The sequence below is a fragment of the Lethenteron reissneri genome, chromosome 69 (genome assembly GCF_015708825.2).
Source record: "Lethenteron reissneri isolate LAM-NWPU_2019-01 chromosome 69, ASM1570882v1, whole genome shotgun sequence".
In the NCBI taxonomy this organism is placed as follows: Eukaryota; Metazoa; Chordata; class Hyperoartia; order Petromyzontiformes; family Petromyzontidae; genus Lethenteron; species Lethenteron reissneri.
Window position 1 is genome coordinate 9,293,287 of NC_083847.1, and position 26,942 is coordinate 9,320,228.

Consider the following 26,942-nt stretch of genomic DNA (forward strand, 5'->3'; position numbering starts at 1 on the left):
TCTTTAGCAAAACATTCGATGAACACCTCCAGAGGTTGCGTGCTGTTTTCCTCAAAATGCAGGCTGCCAATTTGAAATTTAAACCGCAGAAGTGCCATTTGCTCCGCGAATCGGTGCGGTATTTGGGTCATATTGTTGGACGCTCGCGGATATCCACTGATCCCGCCAAAACGAAATGTGTCAGCTCCTGGCCGACTACCACCTCGGTGGGGGAGGTCAGGAGTTTCATTGGGTTTGCGTCGTACTACCGACGGTATGTGGCTGACTTCGCTACAATCGCGAAACCCTTGCATGCCTTGACGTCCAAGGGAGTCAAGTTTCGTTGGGGACCGGAAGAGGAGGCTGCTTTTCGCTCCCCCTGGGATGCCCTGGTGGGGGCTCCGCCGTTGAATTATCCCGATTTCTCACAACCCTTCTTGCTCGATACAGACGCAAGTAACACGGGCATTGGGGGCGTGCTGTCACAGCTCATTGGTGGCGTAGAGCATGTGGTGGCTTACGGTAGTCGGGTGTTGTCTCCGGCGGAACAACGGTACTGCGTTACTTGTCGTGAACTATTGGCGATCGTTTATTTCATTCAGCAGTACCGCCCATATCTGTACGGTCGACGTTTCACCGTCCGTACAGATCATGCGGCGCTGCAGTACGCCTTGCGGATTCCACAACCATCGGGACAGTTGTCTCGATGGTTGGAGATTCTCCAAGACTACGATTTTGTCACCACATATCATAAGGGCGTCCGCCACACGAACGCTGACGCTCTGTCGCGGTTGCCGCCCACTTCAGAGTGCGCTTGCCTCTTGGGTTCGGGGCGTTGTAGGCCTCCGAACGTGATCGCTGATTCGGTCCTTGTGGCCGCCGCCGATGCGCCTTCAACTTCGGGTCCTATCGAGCAAGAAGGGAGGGATTCCTTGCTGGGGTTGTCCGTTATGGAGTGGGGACGCCTCCAAATGGAGGATACCTCCCTCCTCGCTTTGCGCCGTCGCATCGGGGGGGTTGGTCAGGGGGCGGCGAACGTTGACTCGTGGGGGTTGTTCCAGGGGCTTTTAATGCACTGGGACAGGAGATCCCGCCGCCAACGGCTGGTGGTGCCTTCAGCATCGAGGGGTAAAGTGGTGTGGGCTGTGCAAGAGCGGCTCCTGCACCTGGGGACTCACAAGACCCTTGCCATGCTCCAGCTCGATTTCTTCTGGCCGGGCATGGCAAAGGACGTGGGGGATCTCCTGGGGTCGTGCACTCAATGCGCGCAGCGGAAGCCACCAGCGAGGGGGTCCAACCCTCCGCTGCAGTCGATAAAGGTTTCCCGGATTAACGAGTTCGTTGCACTGGATATTCTCGGGCCATTTCCCGCTACACCCAGGGGAAATAGGTACTTATTGACAGGGGTCGAATACTTCACGAGATGGCCCATGGCCTGGCCCCTGGCCAACCAGTCGGCAGCAGCCGTCGCGGAGGCCTTTGTCCAGGGCTACGTCCTCGACAAAGGTGCTCCGGAGCGGCTTCTGACCGACCAGGGTAAAAATTTTCCAGGGAAACTCCTCCGCGAGGTGTGCGACCTCTTGGGTACGGAGAAAATTCGAACCTCCCCATATCACCCGCAAACTGACGGGATGGTGGAACGGCTGCATCGGACTATTACGTCCATGCTGTCCCAGCAGGTATCGGAATCCCAGACCGATTGGGACCTTCACATTGCGGGTGTTTTGCAAGCCTACAGGATGGCTCCCCATGCAGCCACCGGATTTTCACCTTTCTTCTTAATGTATGGCCGCGAGGCTAACCCGCCTGTGACGACTCAGCTGAAGCTCTCGACGCCGCAGGCAAACTCGAAATTGTCCGACCACGTTAAATTTAACATCGGGAAATTAACGGAGGTGCGGGAAGCGGCCATGCAAATTTATGAACTCCGTCAAAGGGCAAATGAGAGGCTTAGGCTGGGGTGGGCACATGTGCTCCAATGGAAACCGTGGGACAGGGCATGGTTGCACTGTCCCCAGGTGCCACTAGCGACCTCGTCGAAGCTGGTACGGCGATGGCGGGGGCCCGTGGAGGTCATACAGGTCTTGCTGCCGCAATGTGTACGCGTCAAGTGGGGGAAGCGTCGGTGGTACGTGCACCCCTCCAGGTTGAAACCGTCCCGTGTTCCTCACACACACACGCGTGGCCAAACGTGTGAGGGGTCCGCCGACTCCCCGACTTCGCTGCTTTCGCCTAACCTGACACCAACTGTTCCACCTCCAGGTGCACCAGGAGTGACGTGCCCACGACCGCCAACCCCTCCCGGGGGGGTCGGGGGTCGCTCAGCAGTGAAGCCAGACACTCTCACACCTGGATTGTAGACACCCGCCACTGGGCAAGCCGGGGCTGACCCTTGTGACGGGCCCGCCGCATGAACGCGCGCCAAAACGCGCAGACTTTTGTGAGGTCGGCCGTTGGGGGGCCCTTGCGGAAGGGGGGGGGGGGCGTCCTGGGTACGTGTATATATGTTGGTTTTACGGGATGGGGTATTTATTCAGGGGGGGTGCGTCGGGTTATTTTTCTCTTTCCTGTTGTTATTGTTGTTATTGTTGTTGTTCTTGTTAAAATTACGCGAGGCACACACGGATTTGGGGGGGATGCACCTTTATTGTGATTTTGGTGCAGCCGGGGACGGCTGCGGGCTGTACAGAGGGGGGGGGGGTGATGTAGAGGTGTAATTGTAAAGATGTATGGCCACGGATGGGTAACAAACACAAGGGGCGTGGTTAGGGCCGTACACAGAGGAGGTGCTCACACCGACGTCCGCACCTGCATCCCCCACTGCCCCCCCCCCGGGGGCCGATTGCTATAAAAGCTGGTGAGCCGGAGGGCTCAAGGTCGAGTGTTAGCTTAAACCAGCGAAGAGTGAAGACCAGCTAGAATAGGCCCCGGGAGCTCCCCTGGCTCGTTGTCCTTGTCAGGACCGACCAGGGCAAGCCGGTGGCATGGCCCCGAGAGCCCAGACTGACGTCTGGAGACTCAGGGTGCTGGGATCCCAGCTTGACCAGGGCTGGGATAGGTAGCCTCCCCTAGCTCCATAGTGGAGGACCCGGGCGTAGGTTAGCGGGGTTAACCATTGGGTCTCTCTGTTAGACGGGTGAAGGGGCCGATACCACTTCAAGTGCTGTGTATTCCCGTCGCTGTACATAAGTTGGTATTATAAATAAGTGTGCCTCCAACTACGTCGTCCGAGCCTCCTGCAACTTACTACACTTCCAATAACAACGTCAATAAATAACCGGCGACCGATAATAACTACAGCGAGAACATATGTATACACACCGAGAGGGGTGCGGAGGGAAGAACGTACGGAACGAAGGGAACCAACAACAACACATGTACACCGAGAAGAACTGGTCAACCTGCTTATCCCTCAGCACAGCCCATCCATGCGAAATTGTATGCACGCACCGACATGTGAATGTGACTGTTCGACAATGGTGTAAGCAACCAACAAGGTGTGAGTGGCAAGCAACGCAGACAGTCTTCGACGAATTCGCACAGCTCACACTCACAAGCTCACTCACACGCCGCTCACTCACACGCCGCCATCTTACACAGGTCTAGTAACTATAGTAGCATTTACCGACTATAGTAGTGTAGGGGTTATTACGGGGAGAAGGGCGGACAGAAAACACAAGGGTGTCTGCACCCAGACACGGGTGTCTACATCCACGTCCACATCCGTTAACCCTGGAGGGCCATGGGGGCGCTGTGATCCCCCATAACTCCACCCCTCGGAGGGGATTCCTATAAAAGGTGGGGAGCCAGAGAGCTCGGGGCCAGTGTGGAAGAAGCTTACCAGTGAAGTCTGAAGACCGGCAGAATAGGCACTGGGACTCCCCTGTCTCGCTGCCCTTGTCAGGGCCGAGCAGGGCAAGCCAGTGGCGCGGCCTCAAAGCTTCTGGACCTCTGCTCTTGTAAGAGCAAGGTCGGGTTAGCTGGGTGCCGGGATCCGTGCTTTACCAGGGCCGGATCAGATAGCCTCCCATAGCTATATTAGAGGACTGGGAATAGGACAGGGGAAATAGTGCTAGGGGTGTTTTCCCATCTAGTACGGGTGAAGGGGCCGTTACCCCTTCAAGTATTGTTACTGCCCTTGAGTTGAATAAAAGAGTGTGCCTCGACTCCGTCGTCAGTCTCCCTGGAACTCACTACAATAGTAAATGCACATTTCAAAGGGGGGGGGGGGAAGAGGACATAAGTGGGGGCAACAGGCGAGGTGCAAAGCACCAAAATGCCTTCCAAACGAGCTAAAACGTGTTTTCTTAGCCCGTGCTGCAAAATGTATTGTGTAGTCTGGCTCGTTTCCCCATGCACGCTGTCCAGGATTATCATCAGCCTGTGCTTTTGCAACAGTAACGGTGCAGTCTCCGGCTTGTCTGGATTCAGGCTGCTCTGCAGTTTACTCAGCCCGTGTTGCCAAACTGCCTTCATCGTTTGGTTGCTGTTGAGAGCCGCAGCTCCTCCGTTTGTTTTGCACGCCACAATGCTGCCACACTGTTTATTTGGGAGGTTGTTTTTCTTGGCATTTTTTCTCAAACAAAATGGCCACCAAGTCTTTAGCGCCACATAACCTCCCGTCAACACCAAGCAACCAGTTTGCATTGCTCGAGGCAACCACGCATGTGCAGATGCGCGTTGTGGCTCAGTTATCATTAAGATCAGCGTACATTTTGGTTTCATTTAACAAGTTTATATTGGACCAAGGATACAAACAAATAGCGAGTATTCTTTCGGGGGCTTAGTTTGTTGGCTTTGTGTACCTTGTTGAAATGTTAACCCAAGTGTTTAAAGCATTATAAGTCAGTCAGACAAAATGACGTTCAGATGCAAAGAGGGAGTGCTTATATGGGTGCCATAGACATTAATATTACAAATGTTATCAGTTCAGGACAAAGTAATTTTATACTACGTTTCAGGCTATAGGTCAAGTAGGCAAGTGGTTCGTGTATTTTCTAATTTCAACAGGTAAGACTTAAAAGGAACATTCAAATCACCCCCAAAAAATAGAGCACTGGTTTATGCGTCATATGTCAGTTATTATGCAGGATGGAGCAAATCCAGGAGAAATGTTTTTTACAGGCTGTCCGTCCTTCAGTGCGAGAGCGTTCAGGACAAACGACATTCAGGCTTACTTTTCAGGTAGAATGGAGGCCATGTTCAGGGAGGGGGGGGGGGGGTCAATGATTTCCAGGCCGTGTTTGATGCAAACGGTCTTCCTAACAGCCGAGTTTTCCAGGCACATGGTTTCACCCAGTTCCCAGAGTTCAGGCAGTTGGCCATGTCCAAGGAGTGAACCACTGAGGAACCGAGTCGAGGCAGAGTTTTTCCAGGAATCACCCCAATGCAGCTAGAGACGGACGCGTCGTCACTGCATCATAACCCAGGGGTCTGAAGCACCAAGCCACTCGTGCACAAGGCCACAAAGAATGTCTAGTCAGGCCTCCATAGTGTTGTGAGGTGGTTCTTTTCCAGGGGAAGAGCACTTTTGACAATGTGGACAGATGCTTTGTAATGCCACAACCCAACCTTTACTTTAAGCTAGTTAACGTTCAGTATTCCGTTTCTCCCCCTTGCCCCACATTATGGATGTACCTTTGAAATAGTTTGCTATTGTGTGATGGAAATGTTCCTGGAACATGTACACGTTTGCATGTTTTATGGGTAAAAGATGAATTAAATAAAATCTGGAATCAGATTCTTTAAGCATGGCAAGGTGCTCTTGTTTGAAGGCAATGGCCTAAACCTTGGTACACGTTGCTGCTATCGAGGGACTTGCCTTGGGGAAGAAACGTGGCCAAAGGCAGCACTAATACTTCCTACATAGTGCACACAATCCTCGTAAAAAGGTCAAAACAGCAGTAGCGGATTTCAGAATTTAATTTTGACAATGGTCAGCAAAACATGCACGTGCCAGCAATCACAAGTAGTCATCAATAGCCACTCCCGTCAAGCGCCACAGCCCGGCTCCTGCGCCTCCTGACGGCAATGGCAGCAGACAGGAGCGCAATGACCGCTGTGGCAATGACGAGGAGAATGGACAGGGTCCCAGCCGAGGCCCACGACGAAGGAGCCTCCAGCAACAGCAGAGCAGCGTCGTTAACAGCTTCTTCAAAGAGCACGGGGCCCTGCAGCGACACCACGTGCTTTCCTACCACGCTGGAAGCGTCAGAGATGGCGTTGCGCTCTGGAACAAGAACAGAAAGCGGTCGATGACCACTGGCCCATACGAAAGGACATATGCTGCAGGTCAAGTTCCCCAGAAAATCAAACGAGTAGGTAATTATGGCATGCCACGGGTTGTCAAACCAGTCTGCAAAGGGCACAGCAAATGCACTCTAAATATAACGATAACATAGCAACATTAAAGCCCCTTCGTCCTTTGACAAATCGTTACTCTGCAAGGCTTTTCTGGGTAAACAAGCACAAGCTAGTCAATAGGTCGCGGTGGTGCTCACGGTAGCGCCTGGTCTGTCCACACTGCCGATTGCACTCGGTGAGGAAGTTGGTGCTGGAGCTGTCGCACACCACGAGAGAGCAGTGCAGGTAAACCTGTGGCAGACAGAATGCATCGCTCCTGTAAGTAAAGTTTCCATGTTTTTAGGTAGTCCTTTTGCCCTCCCCAGTTGTACACCGTAAACGTCATCCCTCCATGGTGACCTGGTTTTTAATGGACGGAAAGAATCGGGCACTCACTCTGTCACGGGTGGTGCTGCGGTCAGAGTTCATGAAGGCGAAGGCCTGGAGTGCCAGACGCTTGTAGTGAGAAGGCAGTGGCAGGTCAGCGACACCAGGGAAGAACACACTGCAACAAGGAGACTGCACGGGGCAGCTGCACAGGATAAAGTGCCGTTTACCCTCAATTCAAAGCAGATTGAATGCGCGCATCTTTATTTAAATCTGCACGCAAGGATGAAGGTCAGCTTTAGTCAAGACATGCTCACAACTAGCAAGGCAGCCCAAATGCCAATATGCAGTGCATCCGTGCAATGCAACCATCATTGCATGTAGTCGGGCCTTGTACAAATCACCAGCTCTGGGAGGCAGAGGGTGGCTGTGTTAACATCCAGAACAACCCAAGGAGCGGTGGCTATCGATATTTGGGGATGGCACTGCAATCCTGCTTAGACGCCAGTACTTGATAGTCACCATTCCACGAACCGTTGTCATTACATGGGGACGTAATTAGCACAACTCTGCAAACGTGGGAGAAGAAAGACAACCAATGCCTCAAACCAGGTTGCCTCTGCAGGCCCTGCTGTGGCAGTGAGAGCACTACCCCACCCAGCCTCACCCATCCACCACAAGCTTCCACTGCGTGGGGTCGGAGGCATCTGCCGTGGGCGTGGCCCAGCAGTCCTTCAGGAAGAGCACCAGCGTGGGGTCAGAGCGGTGCAGCAGTGACGCCTGCACGTAGAGCGGCGTTCCCAGAAGAGTTACCAGCGGGTACTGCCAGGGCTGGTACGGCGTGGTGTAGGAGTTGTCTGGCAGCGTGCAGACATGGTTCACAAGGCATGTGGATTAGTGATGTAAAGGACCTGTTTAGAGCACATTGGATAAGGCAAAGCACAAATCCCCCAAAACGTGCGCATTACTTTTGAATTGAACGAGTGCACATCTCAACATGTTCCTGGCATAAACCGTGGTTTATATTTCATTTGTATTTTCAGAATAAAATGCTGTGCCCCTCACCTACATACGGTGTTATACAACGGCATCTCTAAATGTCTGTAAATGTTGTAAGGGGCACGTTTTCACACGGAGGGATGGGAATCGGGTGCTAACAGTTGGCCAAGTTCTAGTCCTATTTTAGCCAATTGGTAACCAATGAAGCTATTGATAACAATTCGTTCAAGCAATTGTGACCCGACAATTGAGGCTAAGAAAGCCAGTCCAATTGCCCTGTAAACAATGCCCTCAAGGAGACCGTTTTGATTGATAGGGGCCATTGTCATCCCGTTCAATGTCGGCCCCACACCAACATGGTTTTAAGCTAATAGCTGCTAGATCAAAACCTCAGCAGAAATTAGCATTTGAAGTTACACGTCGTACTATGGAGAATGTGCAAGTTGTTCTAGTTCCCTTATGGCTAATTATGAACTGTTGGCAGGTTTACAATACTGGCAGCACAGCCTAGCACGTCATCCGTTTGCAGTTCAAGTCCAGCAGCCATGCCGATTAATGTTGCAGATGCATTCAAAAAGCGCATGCAGCTCCGCAAAGGATAAAATAAGCACGACTTGCAGCTGGCTTCGAGGCAGAGCTAATACGGAGAATACCGACATCAAGCCTTCCCTGGGCAGAGCAACCTCACAACCCGTGTTCCCCTGAAGTGCCATTTGTCCGCTCAGCTGCACAGGGCGTGGAGGGCAGTACTCACCAGTGAAGACCTGGAGCAGCAGGGAGAGGGGCCCAGTGGCTGTGGCTGGAGGTGGCGGTGGGAGAGTGCTCACCTGCACTCCAAGCTGCACGTCTCCACTTCCAAGGAAGCGGCATTGAAGAACCATCCTGGTAAACAAACACCACCCATCAAAAGGTCATGCACAACGCGCCCTCACGGAAGCAAGAAATTGCAGGAGCCACACAGCAGACAGGGTGCTTTGCAGTCGTACCAGTCAAGGGACAACTTTGGTTAATACCGTGTTTACATTAGCCACAAACCATATTTCTCCTACTTCAGGCAATGTTAAAAAGATCCTGTGACGAAGACGTTGCCCTTGTGCGTTGAATGTCCCAATTTGAAAATTAAATCGTTGAATATGGAAGCAGATTGGTCATGGTTCTGCAGGGAAATGCTGAAAATATTTCATGTTTCAGTGACAGTGGCCATCGATTGGGGTGGGTCTCCTCTGCAATCTCGTGCTTGACCCTCATGAGCACAGCACGTGCAGAGGGGTGGTGGCAGTGCTTACTTGTACGTGGACGACTTGGTGATGGCGACGTTTCCATCGACGCAGAGCTCCCGCTCGGAGACCAACATTAACTCGTACACGAGCTCCTGTCCACTCCACTGGTCACAACAAAAAGTAGTTTACACAACGATACTTCCATTGAGTGATCAAGCAGAAGACTGATAACGGGTACTGTCAGAGAGTCCAAATTGCTCAAAATTAGATATTAGGATCCTCCTAAATTCTGCTTTGGGGCTCGATTCATTTGACACGCAATCAGTGACCACGCTGTTCTTTATCAATTCGTGCATGATTGTACTCAAGTAGTTGTACATCGTGAAGGGTCCGATGCAGCACTTCAACAAGGCCAAACAACCATCAGGATGGGGGCAGGGCAAAGCAGAGTCCAGGAGCCCATTACCTGTACAGTGGCACCACACGCTGCCATGGGTACGTCAAAGACTGCAAGGTCTGCAGACACCAACACGGGGCTGCACTGCGCACTGCTACTGCCAGTCAGATGCACGGTACTCAGGTCCAGCGGTGGAGACGTTAGGTTCCGAGACACAGGCACCACAAAGCGCCCATCTGTGGTGCACACTGGGTGGAGCATGGTGGAAGGGTAATGGAGAGTTCGGTGAATCACGAAAGATGCCCATGTAGCCCGTGGTGATGCAACAAGTTCAGAGAACCAGCACAGCAGGATGCTACTGTGCCAACATTGAACCTCGCAGTAAGAGCCTAGTTTAGGTAGTAAATTATGGAATCTCTGTTTTGAGTCAGCTACGTACCAGCTTCACTGTAGAAGCAGCGGCGTTGAGTGGGGTCGAAGCAGCAGCCACCCTGTGCACAGACGTCCGCGCTCGGGACACTCTGCACAGAGTTGCATGGGAAGTTCCTGCTCTGACCAGAGCACGTGGCGATCTCTAAAAAAACAGCATGAGCACAACAGGTCATCGTACAAAACCCCACACGTACTTAAATACAAGTCATCGTTCGAGCCACGTGTCAAGTATGTGAATGAAAGTTACTTGGCACATGACAAAATCACCCGGGCAATACACCCAATCTCAGAAGCGGAGCAGGGTTGAGTGTACAGCAAAGATGGCCAAACAGTGCTCACTGGCTGTAAGATGCTATGGCAGTGCAGCACAATTTGTTGCATAGTAGGCCAGTGCTACTCAACCTTTGCCAACAAGGAGCGGCGTGGTGAAGCATGGTCAAATTAACCCTCAAGACCCAGGGCCGCACCAACTAGCAGTGCATTAGGTAAACGCGTTTATAAATGGTGCAATTATTGCAATCGGGGGGGGGGGGGGGGGGGGGGGGGGGGGGGGGAGTGCATCTGAAACGGAGTCAAGCTGCAAGTTTGTCCAGTAAAAGCCAAGGGCATGAAACGCATTTGCAGGAAATGCAAAAGCACCAGGAGAGATGATCTGGGTCGATACAAAAAGGCAGCCGTTGACCCAGCAGACCCATTCTAGAGCACCAAGTCAGAGGTAGTGCAGTCTGTGGGTCCGATTAGCAGTCAAGTCAATGGCACCAACCTCCAGCCCTCGCAGATCTAAGGTTCTCAGGGCAGTCGATGGTGAAAGCCCAGACGAGCCCATTCAGCCCCTGCCGCATCTCCTGCAGCTCCACCTGGATCTTCCTCCTGCCGTCCTGGTGAAATCAGCAGCCCTCAAAATCGGACTCAGCGCCAGTGCTCCAGGAAGGCTCAAATACAATCAGATTTCGTGCATTCTAAAGGTTTGGGTGAGGTCAGGTTAACGACAAGTAAAACACGCCACAAACTGCCACCCAAATTATGACAGGCAGACCCCGCACGTGGGGGTTGCATTCCTGGGTCCGAAATCACTTTCCCAGGTTAACCCTTGTTATTGTACAAATGGATGCTGTGCCGAGCTCTACGTGTAATACATTTTCCATATTGACCTCGCCACAAAACCTCCATTACTCTTCCCACAAAACAACCGTACTCATAAATTCTCACCCTGTACACGGGCATCACGATCCCTGGGCAGATAGTCCATTGTGTCAACTACACATTTATCTTTGGTTTCCACTTTCATGTCTTGTGCAAGTAACCTCAAGTAGTGCACATCTTTCTGGCACAAAGCTCGTACGTTGTTTAGGTCTGCCAAAAGTGACATTTTCTTGTTGTAGATAATACATGTGCAATATTTTTCTTACATCTACGTTGGTGCCTTACAAGCCAGCTTGGATAGAGATTTTCTGTAGCAATACATAGTGCTGTTTATTCTACACCACGCAAACTGCTCCGATTTCCATCTTTGCATTGAATAGTACTGCGAAAGCTGCATCCATTGGCAGGCGTGAAATACATTAACTGAACGCTTGTTTCGCAGTGTTTTTTGTGCGATGGAAATAGTTAACCGTTCACACATTGCCTCTATTAAAAGGCGACTACTTTTGCGACATGCACGTCTAGATGGCAAATCCTTTACCGTTAAGCACAGGAAGAACGATTATGCTAGAGATAAGACCGAGAAGAAACACGCAATGCAAGGCGAGGCAAGGACATGGGCAAGAAAGGATACTTAGGAATGGCTGGAAGCGTAATATAGCAACATGGCATAGAGTGAACAAGAGTACAAATGCAAAGCGCAAACAAAAGGTAAACTGATAAAAAAACTAGGATGGTAAGATCTTGATAACAAGACATATGAATGACCACTGCATCGACTGTACAGGGATACCAGTCGAGAGCTGCTATATAAACTAGAAACAAAGTCGATACCACTGAGGGATGATCGAAATAATTACATTGTAGGAATAAATAGAGAAAGCAATAAAAACAAATTCCAGATTGGACGGCATGAGCTAAAAAAAAATATTGGAAGAGACTTGAAAAATAAATGTACGTGCCAAGCAAACGTGGAGGGGAAAATACCAGAGTAGACAAAATTCAAATCGATTCTGGCCAGACAACATCGGTGGCACGTGATGGTCGATCGGTTATGGATTGCGAAACATCAATTTCGCTACTGCCACAGCAGTCCCAGCGGGTACTAGGATCGACGCAAGTCAACGGTCTCCTCGTGTTCACCTCCACGCGCACGTGGCAGGCATCACCAGCAGCGGTGAAGTGGAGCGCAGCACCATCCCTCGCGATGGAGAAGCCGCACTCCCCCTGCACAGACTCCACATCCACGGCCTCATTCCGCACCGCTGGAGACAAAGAACAAAGTTAGAAAAATATGCATCTGGATTGCGCATCACAAGTTCATGTGGGTAGCGTGACTGCAAGAGAACAACAAAGTATGGCGTCAGCGTCAACGCGAATAGGAAGTCTCCACAGTACCAGGAACATCTCCAGGACACAGGATACTCAATACACTGCTGGAGTTACGGTACTCCCAAACATGCACAACGACCTGCGTGTCAGATTTAGCGACAAGAGCGCCCAAGTCGACAACGGAGGACTTCCGGTGGGAAATGCAGACGATGCAAGTAGAGAACCAGAGTCTGACAGGCGTCACCAGGTTCAGTTTATAACAGAAGGTACCACCTTGCATGAAATGTTCCAATGAAAGCCTATTGCGTAGGCATTGATAAGGAATTCAACTGTTTAGTAAACATGTACCATTGGAACCTTGTTTGCCAGTAGCAAAATATGATAATTGGCTCTAAGGAAAGCCGTCTCGGGTGTGGACCAATCCATTTCAAGGACAGTGCATACATTATCAGAGTTATGTTTTTGTTTGCATTCCGACTGCAGGTTTAGTGGTCAATGCAAACATTCTTAAATTTCCCATCGTTCATAATTATATTTCACAATGGAGTGGGAACCAAAAAAACCTAAAAAGCGACACCGAATAGGAAAAACTGCAGAGGTCAGAACGCATCGAAAACGAAGCAGTTGGGACCAAAACAAGTGGCCAGAGAATCAAGTTGCTAGGATCCTTGAGAAGCTTGATATATTCAATCATGCAATGGATCAAGATGATTAAGTGTGTCATCACGATTGAAGTGAAAGCTGGTAGACTCACTCCGTACAAAGACACGGTAATCACTGTCAGAGGAGCTGCGCCATCCCACAGAGAAACCCAGAGTGGAGGAGAGGCATTGCTTCAGTAGACCTGGGGGAGGCAGTTCAGAAGTTAAGACGTCAACATCAACTACACCTTAGGGAGCAATTAAAAACACAGCCCGTGCCGGTTGCTGGGTGGGCACACATCAGTCCCTTACCTTTTCTGTGCACACAAGTCTGTTAGGTGTTGCAGCGTTCTAATTTGGCGCAAATTAAAAAAGGCACGTGCACGACTCGACTGTATGAACCTCATACCAGGGATCGTCAACCTGCAGCTTCGAAGCCACAGGTTGAAACATGGCTCTTGATATTTGGGTTGTAGACCCCTGCATTAGACTCTTGAAATTGTAGTAGAAAGTTGCCAAGGTAGAGCCTGATAAATGCAAATTATCAACGCGAGTGTACAGTTCGTTGTTACTACAAATGGAAAAGAATAAGGCCATGATGATTTTGCCACGCGAGTGTTACGTATAGTCGTGTGCTGTCCAAGTTGTACAACTCACTATTTACAGTTTCAAGAGCCGTACCAATCAGTCAAAAGCCGTATTTTTCGAAAGGGTTATTATTGTAAAAAGAAACGTGCAAGAGAGTTAATGTCCCTCCCTGAACGTCCCCTTTTCCATGCGCTGGAGGATTATTAATTATCCCCATGCCGGCCCCGTACCCAGCAGCGATCACGTCGCGTCACGTGACTGCTGCAGCGCACAATACAGGCACCCCCACCTCGTCCAGGCAGCGCTCTTGTGGGCAACTCATTTCGCCGGTAACGGTTTTCCAGTTCACCGAGAGACGCCGCCCTTCTAGTCTTGCGCACGGCGGTGTCTGTACACACGAGGTGGTATTGAGCGAATGCGCGATGTGGTTTTGTGGCGGCAGCAGCGCCCCCTACCGCTCGGCTCCCCCAGCGTCCGCGGTCCCAGCGACTGGCGAAGCCTCGCGAGGACGGAGCCCAGGCAGAGGAAGCTGTTGGGAGCACGAGACACGTGACTGCCAAGACCAGAGGACGCAGGGAAATAGGCAAACACACCCGCCCCCCCCCCCCCCCAAAAAAAATAATATTAAGTGGCCAGTAGCGATTTTAGGGAGCACCTATTCAAGGCCAGTATGGTGCACGATGGAGTTGGTGTGAACAGCGCCACGCAATGCCACCTTTGGAACCCTTACCACCCACAATGGTGTAAGCGAGACATTTCAGGACCGCACTTCCACATTTTTATCTCAATGCATTTCTCCATGCAGGTCAGGTACCCAGAGCGATATGGATACGCTCGCTCTTACAAACGTACACATGACTTCATTATCCAGAGATATTGAGTAACATCCCTGAAAACCACTCAGCACGCTCCTCCGCCTCCTCACCTGGTCAGGAGCAGTAGAAAAACTCGCAGGGTCGCCATCGTAAAACAAATCGGCTGCGTTGCCTACTTTAGGCCACGGCCCCCTTTTATATGGAGAGCCCTCAGCGATCCAGATTGGATCAGATCCACCCACGCATTGTCTCATCAGCGAGATTGTATCAGAGCAGATCCACTCAATGATTGTCTCATCAGTAGAGGTTTGCTCGATCTCGGCGCACGTGCATGGATTGGAGCAGCACCGCAATCACGCGGCACGTGCGCAGGAGGAGTTAATTGGCTAATTACTGAAACTGAATGAGGCCGGGCGCAGATAAAAGCCCCGAGTCGGGACAATAGCTGCGTTGGCTCTGCTGGTGCCGTGCTGAGTCTCGGTTTTTGTTGTCCTTGCGATGGAGACCACGAGGGCTTTGTTTGCGGTCTTGGGGTTGTTATGTCTTGCCTCTGGTGAGTGCAGTTTGGTCGAAAGATGCCTTTATAAACTTGTAGTTTTGTTGTTCAATGCAACTACCGTGTTGACTGATGTGAACGCCATAATATACCCGCACTAACCATGGGTTTGGTAGTGTGGCGTGGTGGTTAGTTCACTGTTCTAGATACCTGAACACTAATTTGCGTCCCGGTAATGTTCACATCGGCGACAAGTGTGTAGACCTGGGCTTTGCCTAAAACCGGCCCGTTCTGATCTGTATGGTCAAACTGACGACCGCAATGTGCGAGACTTGATCCAGTAGTGGATTGCCAAAACTTATTCTTAACCTGTCGTAACGCGTGTATACATTTATTGAGGCGCTACTGGGGAATTCGAACCCTAGTATTAGTAGCTCCGTGTACATGATTGTGACTCGCGTCTCAGACTTTTCATGGCTTCACTGACCACCTGTGTCACTTTGGGTAACTCTCGCCTCTCGTCCCGTGCGGAACCGCCAGCTGCAGTGGCCACTTCCGCCACGGTGAGTATGGTGTGTGACGAGGCGACGCTCACGCTGACCGTGAGCAGGGACCTGTTCGGCACGGGTCACCTGGCCCAGGCGAGTGACCTGTCCCTGGGAGTGCCAGCCTGCCCCGTCACTGGGAGCGACGCCCTTGCTGGGACGGTGACGTTCCTCTACGCACTAGAAAGCTGTGGCAGCAGCCTCCAGGTAACTGGCTACTAGTGCTGCTGTAACATAATCTGCGCAATCCAACTGCTTTATTTTTTAACCGAGTTTAGATGCTGAACTAAAATTCAGCATTCGAGCCAAACTTCTTCATTAACAGCGGGATGTATCACTTTGAAGTCTCCTTAGTATTTGTAGATCGGTTATTGCATTATTATGCGGAGGTTTGTTCTGGATGACCTGTCGTGCATTAGAACGTTTTTATTCTTCCATAATAGATCGGGAATCTGCATCTGCCATGGTTTGTGTGGGTGTGATTTTTATGGTGGACATGAGCTAGGTGAATTATTTAAACCATGGAACTGCTGCATTGGGTCTTCCGCCAAGGTGCTTTTTGGTTTTTACTTCCACTAGTATTGCAATAGGTAAAAAAAAAACCCACGTCTTCCACCTCTCCTTAGACGAGTGCAGAGCTGCTTTCTTACGAGAACTACCTCTACTACCGCCCCACGTCCAACACGGGCATTATCCGCACAAACTACGTCGCCGTGCCGGTCGTTTGCCGCTATCCCAGGCGAGTTCACCAGCAGTCTCTTATTGACATTTTCTTAATTTTGAAGTCCAGCAAAACTGCTTGCAATTCTACCACTGTCTTTACAACCTACGTGCCGTTTCGTGTGATTTAGCTTTGCGAGGCTTGAATTGCAATAAAGCCAAAATAACAGAGTTAATCCACCGATGAAAGGTCTCCCTGTGCTGTCTGCCGTGGGGGTTTTTGGTGCCAACTTTACGGATGGGTTCACATCAACCTCCTGTATGGCGTGGCCTGCCTCAAACATCCTGCCTTGCAAGTGTCCACGCCTGAAGTGGTGCATGCCTTGCATACTGTGAACCCCAGTCCCCTTAAATATACTCTATTGCATAGCATTCATTGCGCCAAGTCTCATACTTAATCTTATTTGGTCCTCGTCGGATATAAGTCTTGCACGTTGCGATGTTAAATATACTCTGAAAATATGGTTATGTATATCTTCGCTTGTCTACTCCTTGTAAGATGTTAACAGCATTGCAATAAGAATCTGATCACAATTAGTGCTGTTGAGCATCGCCCACCTCTGCTCGTTTGTCGAGAATGTGTGCCTGATCTCCTCCTCACTGCAGGAAGGGGAACGTGTCCAGCAATGCCATCAAACCCACATGGATTCCCTTCAGCAGCGCCAAGGTTATGCAGCAGCAGCTGAGCTTCACGCTGAGGCTCATGACCGGTCAGTGGTGATGTGAGGACGTTGATTGCCTATTATGCACATGGCTACTACCAGGATGGCAGTTTAGACTATAAACCCTTCAATATGTTTGCTTGGTATTGAAAAATAGGCCAGATATGTGCCCGAGGTCCCTAAACTATATCTGCGTTTTAAGACTAGGTTTTCCCCTGTTTGGCAACAGGTGTTAAGATGTTAAAACGCCAAACGGAAACCTCTTTTACAAGGAATCCTGTCTGCATTAACCACAATCCTTGATCAGAATGCGAACAAACTCTAATATATGCATTGTCTTTGAAACTGTCCACACCAGACGGCTTTCTTTCGAGTTTTTTTTGCATTCCGACCACAAATATTGTGCTTAATGCACTATTCCTTGCAAAAGGTTTCGGTTTGGTGTTTTAAAATCTTAACGCCTGTTGCCAGAAAAAGATAAACCAATTCTCATATTTTCTTACTGGCGAAGGAGGTCCCATGATTTATCTGGGATTCTTCCACAAGCAGTGGCGTGAGCAAGCATTTTCCTGGCTATGCTTTTAGTCTGCACTCGGCCTTGGCAATTGTGTTTTTTGAAGTTGTCTAATTGATTTCTTTTTTATGAAGACGACTGGAGTGTGGCGCGACCTTCCACCGTATACCAGCTGGGCCAGACTTTGCATGTCGAGGCGAGCGTGCAGACACTGAACCACGTTCCACTCCGGATCTTCGTGGTCAGCTGCTTTGCAACCCCGGTTCCGGACAGGAACTCTCCACTCAGCTACCAAATAATTTCTAACTCTGGGTGAGATTTCCATCTCCTAATCCCACCTGATGAATGTGTATGCTCCTTGTGAAGGTGGCATTCCACTGCTTGAGTATATAACATCCTGACGTTGAAATGCCGCTGAATCTTGCTGTGATGTGTATAGTTAATGCTTTTTATCACGTGGTGTCTGTCGGTACACTACTGAGAGATGTGATCAATGTGCGTCATTGGTGACTGCTTCGGTTTGCGGGTGGGAGGAGCCCCTTAAGAGGTGGACTCGGTGCAGTATTATACTTCTGCTGGCCTGCCCTATTTAAAGCCACGTGTCATACGTCTACGGTGGATGTGCAGGTGTCTTGTGGATGGCAAAGTCTCGTATGATGCTCACCTTACTTCTGGCTTCCTGCTCCGGCAAAGTGACAACGTCCTTCGCTTCTTCATAGATTCCTTCCGCTTCCTTACAACGTTGACCAACAATGGCGATCAGGTGATCTACTGTCATGCAGGCTTCGACAGAAACCGTCTTTAGCCAGGTGGTAGGCAGTGTGGTTGAGTAATAACCCATCTTCCTCTTCTCGGTCCAGGTTTTCGTCTTCTGCCAGCTGAAGGTTGCAGATGTTGCTACATCTCCAACGGCTGTCAATAAAGCTTGCACCTACAGCCCATCGGCTGCATACAGGTTGGTCTGCTTACTTGCAATTTGTTTTTCAGTTTTCCATCCAATAGCTAAATCCATGCCTTGCATGCATGTGCTCAACAAATCCCTGAGACCTGACTTTGGTTTCTAGCTGCAACTGGTATTAAAACAATTCCGGTGCAGTTTCACGGGTCTGCTCTTGTTTAGATGTATTCAGGTGGTTATTGGTCATAGCCTACTGCACTGGTCTTGCGTTTAGCAACAAGTGTAGAAGCCTGCATACGACGTCCGTAATTCGTTTTAGCTCATTTTGACAAGTCTCAGCCTGGTAGCCAGAGTTCACATCTCACTCGTGGCTAAATTCAGGAACGTCAACTGAGCCGCGCATTCATATGTTTTTCTCAAGCTGATCACCAGGGCTAGTGTATCACACGACATTGAAAGTGGTGCTGGCCACAGACTGAACCTTGATGCTACAAATACTTTCAGTAGTTTTCCTATAAAACTCTGACTCTACAGGTCGGGTGCCATCATACAGTTAAACAAAACTATGCCCAGAGTTGGATTCCTGGTGTTCTGCCTCACGGCAGGGGTCTTGCCTCACGGCAGATGTGGGGCGTGTGTACACAGGAATTTCCTGTTTTTGATGCCACGTTTGGTCACGTGACCAGGAAGTTGCCATTTAAGATTCCTGCTCAACCACGCGGGCGTCGGCCATTGCACACATAATTCAAGATGGCGGCACACATCGCGTCCCAGTGAAGCCAGCCGCAATTGTCCATTGTGGGACTTTAAGAAGCATTGTCTGTAAGTTCGTTTATGTTCTTATAATATTGGCAATGCTGTTATAATGCTGTTAAATTGTTATGATAAATACGAGGCCAAGTTAACGAAGCCTGCAACTTTCCTTATTGTGAATGTTACTTGTAATTTAAGTCGAGTAAAACTTGTACCCAAGTAACGATTGCGATCCTGAGAGCAAGGATGACAAAATATCTCATCCACAATTTAATGTTACGTGTAATACTGTACATTTGGGGTGCAGTGTGAATACACTATGTGCCTTTATGTAACAGCAGCTTGTGCTCTTGTATAGTTATTCGGTGGCAATGTAAGGGCCTGGTCCATCCAGGATCTATTGTTTAGAGACATGTTATCTAAGACAATGTTATGATGCTGTGGTGTTAATTAATTGTTGGTGTTTCCAGTTTTACTTCGTTAAACTCTATTAATGACATTTGGAGTCGGACGTTCACCCTGGCTCTGAGGGTTTATTGGACGCGAGGTTAACTACTCGGCTAGCGGTGCAACGCAGCGCACAGCGAGGCCGAGACACCTGGCCACTGCTCCAATCGACTGGTGTTGTCGCCATCGGTCTGGTCGAGTGTGGTGCTGGCCAAATGGTACATCGCTGTACGTTGCTTGCCCTAAACGGGTGCTCAATCGTCACCTTTCCTCAAATGTGATGGGCTACAAGTGAGCATTGCCTCTAACTACAGGCGACGTTTGTGTGCAATGCAGGTGGGTCTCTGCTGATGGCTCGGACTCGGTGTGCAGCTGCTGTGAGTCCACGTGCCCCAGTGGAAGAAGGCGCAGGGGTGTGGCAGCAGTGACTGGTGAGTACATCCGTCGTAATCGGACATTTAGTCTTACACAGGAGACCCTTGACTATCAAGGGAGTAAAGTTCTTGGAAAGTGTCCAAAGCCAAACTGCGACATTCACTATGTAAGCCTTTCCTAAATAATGGTGTTAGGTGGCAATCAAAAGTGGGAGGCAGGCATCACGATTGAAATAAGTACTGTAATGTGCCAAGTAAACTAAACGCAAATAATTTCGATTCAAAGCTTTTGTGACTGCAGGGATTCATATTCTTGGTTTATTCAGTAAAGTCACGTAGAAGGGAAATAATACAAATAACAATGACGTTTCGATTGCAACACACGGAATCCTCAGGTGTGTATGGGCTCAAGCCTGGGCATTCGCCACATTACTAATGTAGTTCTCTCACTCAGGACCGTCGTATGCGGTGGAAGATGTGATGCTGGGTCCCATCGTGATTGCCAAGCCCTTCTCAGATGGTGCTGAGCCAAGCAGCCCTGCAAAACAGCAGCAGCCACGGGTTTCTGCATCCAAAGGTAATCCTACCAGATTATTTCATGGCACATTTTTTCCAGTCTCGGTTAAAAGCCATTTCTCGTACTTCGACACTGGCAAAAGGTCCCTTGATGTATCTGCTCGCCCAGGGATATAAATGATCTGATGCATGGATTGTCTTTGTACTGTTCGCCTTTTGGCGTTTTCTGGTTTGACTCGGGCTAGTCCATAAACAAGGTTGTCTCTCTGTAGACCTATCCATTTCAAAGACTATACCTATATAAAAGGAGCATGTTCACCAAAAGTACGCGAGGTTAATGCAGACTTCATTCCTTTGCAAAAGGTATCAATTTGGTATGCATATATTAACACCTGTTTTATTGCCAGAGTAAAACCTCTTTTCGTACCATCTGATTCAATTAAGGCTAAACCAGGACGTCCATGAGGCAATGACTCTCAGGTTGACCTTGGATTGGCAGTCTGTAATACTTGATCTCTATACAGAACTTTATGCAATTTGGAGGAAGCAATTTGTTTTTCTAACTCTGCTTTCTTCCTCCTTTTGAAAGGGCCTATGACATCCAACTACAACCCCCTTCCCCAATAACTAGTTGAAAAAGTGTACAAAACACTATTACAGCAGTGCCCTGAAGGTATGCCCAACAGATTGCCATGATCCTCCTTAAATGTCCTTTGGTCGTCGGATGTAAATATGTTAAAGATGGCAAGCTGTTTAACAGACCTAATATGATATGTGTGGTTTTTAATAACATAAGATGTGACATGCTGAACTAAACCATCAACTGTTAAATGGCAAACCTTGGTGAGTGACATTTGAACGGTATGCCTTTCACACCTTGACCAAATACTTGTGTAGATCAAATGCCCCACAACCTCCGGCATGTGGAAACCCAAGCTTAACGGCTCCACAGTTACCCACCAGCCCATTCTCTCAATTGTTGTTTTACAGGTGCTGCTCCCGTCCTTGGTCTGGGAGTGTCTGCGCTGGTGATGGCTGTCGCAGCAAGCGCCACGGTGGCTATGTTTGTTTCGAAGAGGCGTCGCACGACTCCTTCAAAGTGATTGGAAACGAGCTTCTGATCTTCAGTTGCTATGCTTAACCTATGATAATAAAACTGTTACATTACTTTTCTGGTCTTGTGGGGTCTTTGCTTCGTGTTGCGAGCACTTTGTAACTACACCATAGCCCAGTTCATGAGGGTGAATATGGGAACGATTAGGTGGTCTCCAATTCTTTTGTGCCAGGACTAGTAAGATGTACCTAATAATGGCAAATCGTTTTTTAAACCTTCCCAATTGTCCTAACTTGCAGTCATTCTTTGACATGTGCAATGGAGCAGTTGAACAATTTCACGTAAGAAATGCCTTCCTATGCCACTTTGATCTACCATAAAAATGGCCCCAGAAGTTTACAACCGTGGCAGTAATTGGGCATTGTTGGTACATTACAAAGACGGGCAAGGTGCAACAACCGTGCAACTAAAAGTAGCCTTTAATATTGTACTTAAGCTGACGGTTGGCGTTTTACATCTGGAAAGTTGTTTCCAGAGTGCCCACAGCCTTAAATAAAAATATTTATTATTCCTAGTGACATGAGCTCTGAAGCTCTTTGTCCGTTGGATGCATGTCAAAGTTACAACAACCAACAATACAAACTATGGGAGTGCATAGTTTCTTCAAGGTACATAAATTACACTATACAAAGTATATACTTTCAAATGGCATGAATACACCAATTCCCATGCTTGGGCAAGTTGGTCCCAGACCAGAGAAAGTCCCTTGCTAAAATTTAACTCCTTACATGAGTAAGGATGGAAGTTACAAATCCCATTGCAAGTGGAATTGGAACTGATTTCGGATGTTTTTAATGTCTAATTTACAACGTCAAGGTTCCAACACGGTACTGCACAGGTTTTGTTACATGCTCTTTGGATGGGTAGATGCAGTGATTGTTAACCTGAGGTGCACTTGCCCTCTGAGTGAGCAAGATGCCCCTTTCTGGGTGTGAGACATGCCAGTTTTTTTAGGAAGTAAATTTTCAAACGAATTATTCACAGGGCACGTAAGTACAACTACTGTTTCATCATTAACATTATACATGGTTTAACGATTGAGAACCACAGGGGTGCAAGGCTGCAGTAAGTGTTAAAAACCACTGGTTAGGTGACTATTATTAGGTTTCTTTATGACAATGGGGTTAATTATTTCGTAATGTGCAGATTTACCAAATGAGTATTGTGGCTGAATCGGGCCAAATATTTATCTTGCATCAAGTGATTGTAGAAAAAATATATTGCCTGGCTGTTTTTTAACCAAACGAGGACCTGATGCAGCACAGCTCTCGTAACCGAGTCATGTCCTGGAGAACAGTCCCAACGCAACTGGAGCATATACAGGGGAGCTGCTGCCTGAACCACGTGAGGATACCACGTTGTGGGGGGTCAGGTGGGGAGATGGGAATTTTAAATGGAGGGGATGACGGAATCAGGTTTCGGATATGAATCTGTGTAGCTTTCCTGTAGACGATGTCCCAAAGAGCCATCGGGCCTCTCAAACAGAACATCCAGGAATGGTAGCTTACCATCCTTCTCCTTCAATGGTGAAAATGGATGGATGTATGGCGTTAATGTGGTCGAGAAACTGGTTCAATGCTGGCAAGCCATGTGTACAAATGACGAAAGTGTCATCCACATCTCTTCCACATGGAAGATGGATGTCTGGATGGCGTCTTTCAAATTTCTCCATGAAAACATTTGCTACCACTGGTGATGAGGGGGAACCCATGGGGGTACCCTCATTTTGTTTGTAGAAAGGACCATTCCAGGTGAAGTACGTGTTTGGTAAGGCAGTGCCTAACCAGAGCAGGAACATCAGCGGTTCAGTCCTTGTTGGACCAAGTCTTCAATTATTGCTATGGTGTCAGGCACTGGAACCTTGGTGAACAGAGAAACCACATCAAAGCTGACGAGGAAATCATCCGGGGACGGTGAAATGTCCTTAATTAGAGAAACCAAGTGAGCTGAGTTCAGTACTGTTGAGGTAGTCTTGCCAGTGAAAGGCAGCAAGGTATCGGACAGAAAACGGGCCAGCTTGAAGGTAGGTGAGTTGATCGTGGACACGATGGGCTGAAGTGGAGTGCCTTCTTTATGGATCTTGGGAAGACCATAGAATCTGGGTGGTCTAGCAGCCGAAGGTTTTAGGGAGAGCCGTTTGACTGGTTCGATTAGAGAAGTCGAACTGGTAATGATATTGTTGGTTTTTGTGGTTAGGCTGTTAGTAGGATCTTTATTGATTTTGGAGTAGCTACCAACATTGAGAAGGTCCTGGATTTTGTTGTTGTATGTGGTTTTATCCATGATGACAGTAGCATTGCCCTTATCGGCCGAGAGAATGACTATGTCATCCCTCTTTTTCAAATTTGCGAGTTCAGAGCGTTCGTCTTTGCTGATGTTGCTAATGTGTCCCAAGCCTTTGAGGGCTACATCGACCTGGGAGATTATATCATCCACTGGGATATGTTTAGGGGTAACTGCGAAATTCAGTCCTTTAGCTAGTACCGATTTTAGGTTGTAGGAAATTGGGATGCTACTCTGATTGATGACAATCTTGTTAACATCGAACTTTTTAATATGTGGATCTGGCCTCTTTTTTGACAGGAGATTGAATTTAGCGATCAATGTAGCTTTGAATTTGGTTGACAATGAATTATCAGAAGAGACTGGCATGTTATCAACACGGTCGCAATCAGAAGGGGACATTTTTTTCTGTTAATGTTGTAGGGGTGTTACGGAGGGGCTGTTATACAGTGTATCAGACGGTAAACAAACACAGTGGGCGTGGCTATGTCGGTGCACAGGGGGGTGCTCACAGCGACGTCCGCACCGGGCAGCCTGGGGGGCTGACTCGGAACTGGGATCCCCCGGGGCCCCACCCCTCAGGGGGGAGTTGGTATATAAGGGGGTGAGCTGGAGGGCTCGAGGCAGAATGTATGACGCTTAACCAGTGAAGAAGGAAGATCTGCTAGATAGAGCCCTGGACTCCCCTGGATCGCCGCCCTTGTCAGGGCCGACCAGGACCGAGCCAGTGGCGTGGCCCCGAGTGCCGGTGCTCTTGTCAGAGCTGGTCTGGGGACTCCGGGCGCCGCAAGCCCAGCTTGCCAGGGCTGGGCTAGCTAGCCTCCCCTAGCCCGATAGTGGAGGACCGAGAGGTAGGCGAGGGGTAGCCTAGAGTGTGTCTCCCGAGTTAGACGGGTGAAGGGGCCGACACCCCTTCCAGTGTTGTATGTCCCGGTCTGTATTGTACCTTGTACGGAATAAATAAGTGTGCCTCCAACCCCGGCGTCCAAGTCCTCCTGAATATTATTACATCTGGCGTCAGAAGTGGTCTTCTACGAACATGGACACGCGACGGACGGCTCGTGCCAGAGAATCGGGGACGGATAAAAACGCTGCCGACTTTGAGCCCGAGATGGCTGAAGGCGACGCCGAGCAGCCAGGGCCGGGTCCATCCACACCGCAACGTCTGGACGGATGGGAGCCGTCGGCTGACGGACTGCGGCAGGCTCATTCGCGACTGGCAAAGCTACTTTACGCTGCAGCCGCCACACTAGAAGAAATTACGCGGCTGGGGGCTGGTGGAGCGGCACGGAGCGACGACAGCCGACGGCCAGCGCCGGTTCCTGCCATTTCCACGGGGCCGGATTTCGAATTTCCCGCCATGGCTACAGTGAGTGCTCAGGGCGGGGCCGGCCTGAGCCTCGCGTCCGACGTCGGGCATACAGTAGCCGCCACGTCATCAGGAGCGGTCAGTGCGTCACCAGCAGAGCGACCGGCGATGCCACACGCCCTTCCCGCCAAAGCCGTGCCGAGCGACGGGGGGCGACCATCGACTGCGGCCGCCGCGTTACACCAGCGCTTACCACCTCTCAAGGAGTTCGTGGGCGAAGACGGTGACTGGGGCGGTTTCCAGAGGCGTTTTCTCGCTCACCAAGAAATGGCGCAGTGGACGGATGCCGAAGCTCTCCGCGCGCTGCCGGCGATGCTCGACAGTGATGCCCTCGCTACTCTCACCTCGGCACCGAAAGCGAAGCGCGCCACGCTGCAGATGGCGTTTCAACTCCTGGCTGCAGTCTATGGACCACCTTCGGACTGCAGGCAGCTGTTTTATGATCGCCAGCGGGGTGCCAAGGAGTCGCCCCTGGCGTACCGTACGGCTCTCCTGGCACTGGGGAAAACGGCTTTCCCGCGGATGGATGAAGAAGGGGTGGACGCTATGGTGACGGAGAAAATCCTGCTGTTGGCTGACGAGTTGGACATTGTCGTCTTGGCGCAAGACGACACGGAGATGTGTTCCCTGCGGGCCGCGCGACACATTCATGCAAACTTGCTGTCCCAGCATCGAAAGGCCAGCAAGGCGGCGGCCATCCATACCGTCGCTGCAGCCACACTCCCAGAGAAATAAATCTGCGCCGTCGATCGCCCGACGGAGTGGAGATCGGGAGTACGACCGGCTCAGGACGGACCGAGCCGCCAGGACCAGCCCAAGTCATCGGGAGCACTTACGCGCTGCTACAATTGTGGCCTCCGGGGCCATGTGGCCTCGGGATGCCAGTCTCCTCGGCAGCGCGGGGCGACGCCTCGACAGGACGTCGCGCCTCTTCCCAAGCCTCACCAACAAAACCCGGCGAGTCGCGGCACCCCACATGTTTGGCCCACGCACACACCCGTCGCACACTCACGCACCGCAACGGACGGGGGTCGTAAATTACCTGTTGTCGCGCCAAAACGTACCACTATGGGGACTGCATTTCAACCCAGCCAGTGGTCCGAGTTGGCCCATCGCGTTGTTGCCGCGTCATCGGGGTCGTCGGTCGTTGTGGGGCATATTGACGGGGTTGAGGTGCAAATCCTGGTCGATACGGAAGCATCGGCGACTATTGTTTCCGAATTGATTTATAACATTCTTCCCGTTCAAAGCCGTCCTTTGCTTCCCGTTGATGTTCCGTGCTACACTGCTAACGGGGGCTCACTGGGCATCATTGGACAAATCCGCGCACAAATTTGTATTGGGGATATTAAATTATCTGGCCCAATATTGGTCTCCTCCTCGCTGGCGGTTCCGTGCCTGCTGGGGACGGATTTCTTGGCCAAAATGCCGATTCATATCCTGGTCGATCAGGGTTGCATTGAGCTTCTGTCGAGCCGACGTGTTTCGTTCCTGCCATCCCCTTCTACGGGTCGGACGGCGTTTGCGACGGTACCGGTGCTGGTTGCAAGGACAGTACGCGTACCGCCGGGAGCCCAGATGCTCGTGCCTCTTAGGCTACGTCGACCATTTGCTAAGGGGACTGGGGACCAGGGGGTTCTGCTAGGACCATCTAGGGTCGGGGTTAGCGGACCTGACTTATTACCGGCCCAGACCATCGTGAGAGGGGACGGGGACCCTTTCATCGCGGTCCTTAATGTGGGGTCGCGTACGGCGGTGGTTCCTCAAGGGACCGTGCTTGCGCACGCAACGCCGGTGCCCTGTGAGGAACCCGTCATTAATCACGTAACCACTGCTCCTCCACTGCGACCACATACGGACGGGGATGAAGGGTGGCTCGATGCGCTTTGTGCGGGATCGTCGGACCTGTCCGACTCACAGCGTGAAAAGCTTAGAATCCGTCTGCGCGAGTTTTCCGACGTTTTTAGTCAAAACAAATATGATCTGGGCTGTATTAATTTGCTGCGACACCATATTGACACGGGTGACAGCGCGCC

General features: G+C 50.2%; 1 protein-coding gene and 1 pseudogene across 1 annotated transcript; one reads left to right on the forward strand and one right to left on the reverse strand.

Moving 5' to 3' along the window:
- Nucleotides 1–5,954: 5,954 nt before the first annotated feature.
- Nucleotides 5,955–14,551, reverse strand: LOC133360499 (zona pellucida sperm-binding protein 4-like; annotated as a pseudogene).
- A 162-nt stretch (nucleotides 14,552–14,713) lies between these two features.
- LOC133360543 (zona pellucida sperm-binding protein 3-like) lies at nucleotides 14,714–21,243 on the forward strand. Its single transcript, XM_061579332.1, has 10 exons — nucleotides 14,714–14,768; nucleotides 15,252–15,463; nucleotides 15,883–15,999; nucleotides 16,587–16,686; nucleotides 17,287–17,464; nucleotides 17,780–17,915; nucleotides 18,013–18,107; nucleotides 19,587–19,681; nucleotides 20,079–20,201; nucleotides 21,131–21,243. The coding sequence occupies exons 1-10, from the start codon at nucleotides 14,714–14,716 to the stop codon at nucleotides 21,241–21,243; spliced, it is 1,224 nt and encodes a 407-aa protein (XP_061435316.1).
- Nucleotides 21,244–26,942: the final 5,699 nt, after the last annotated feature.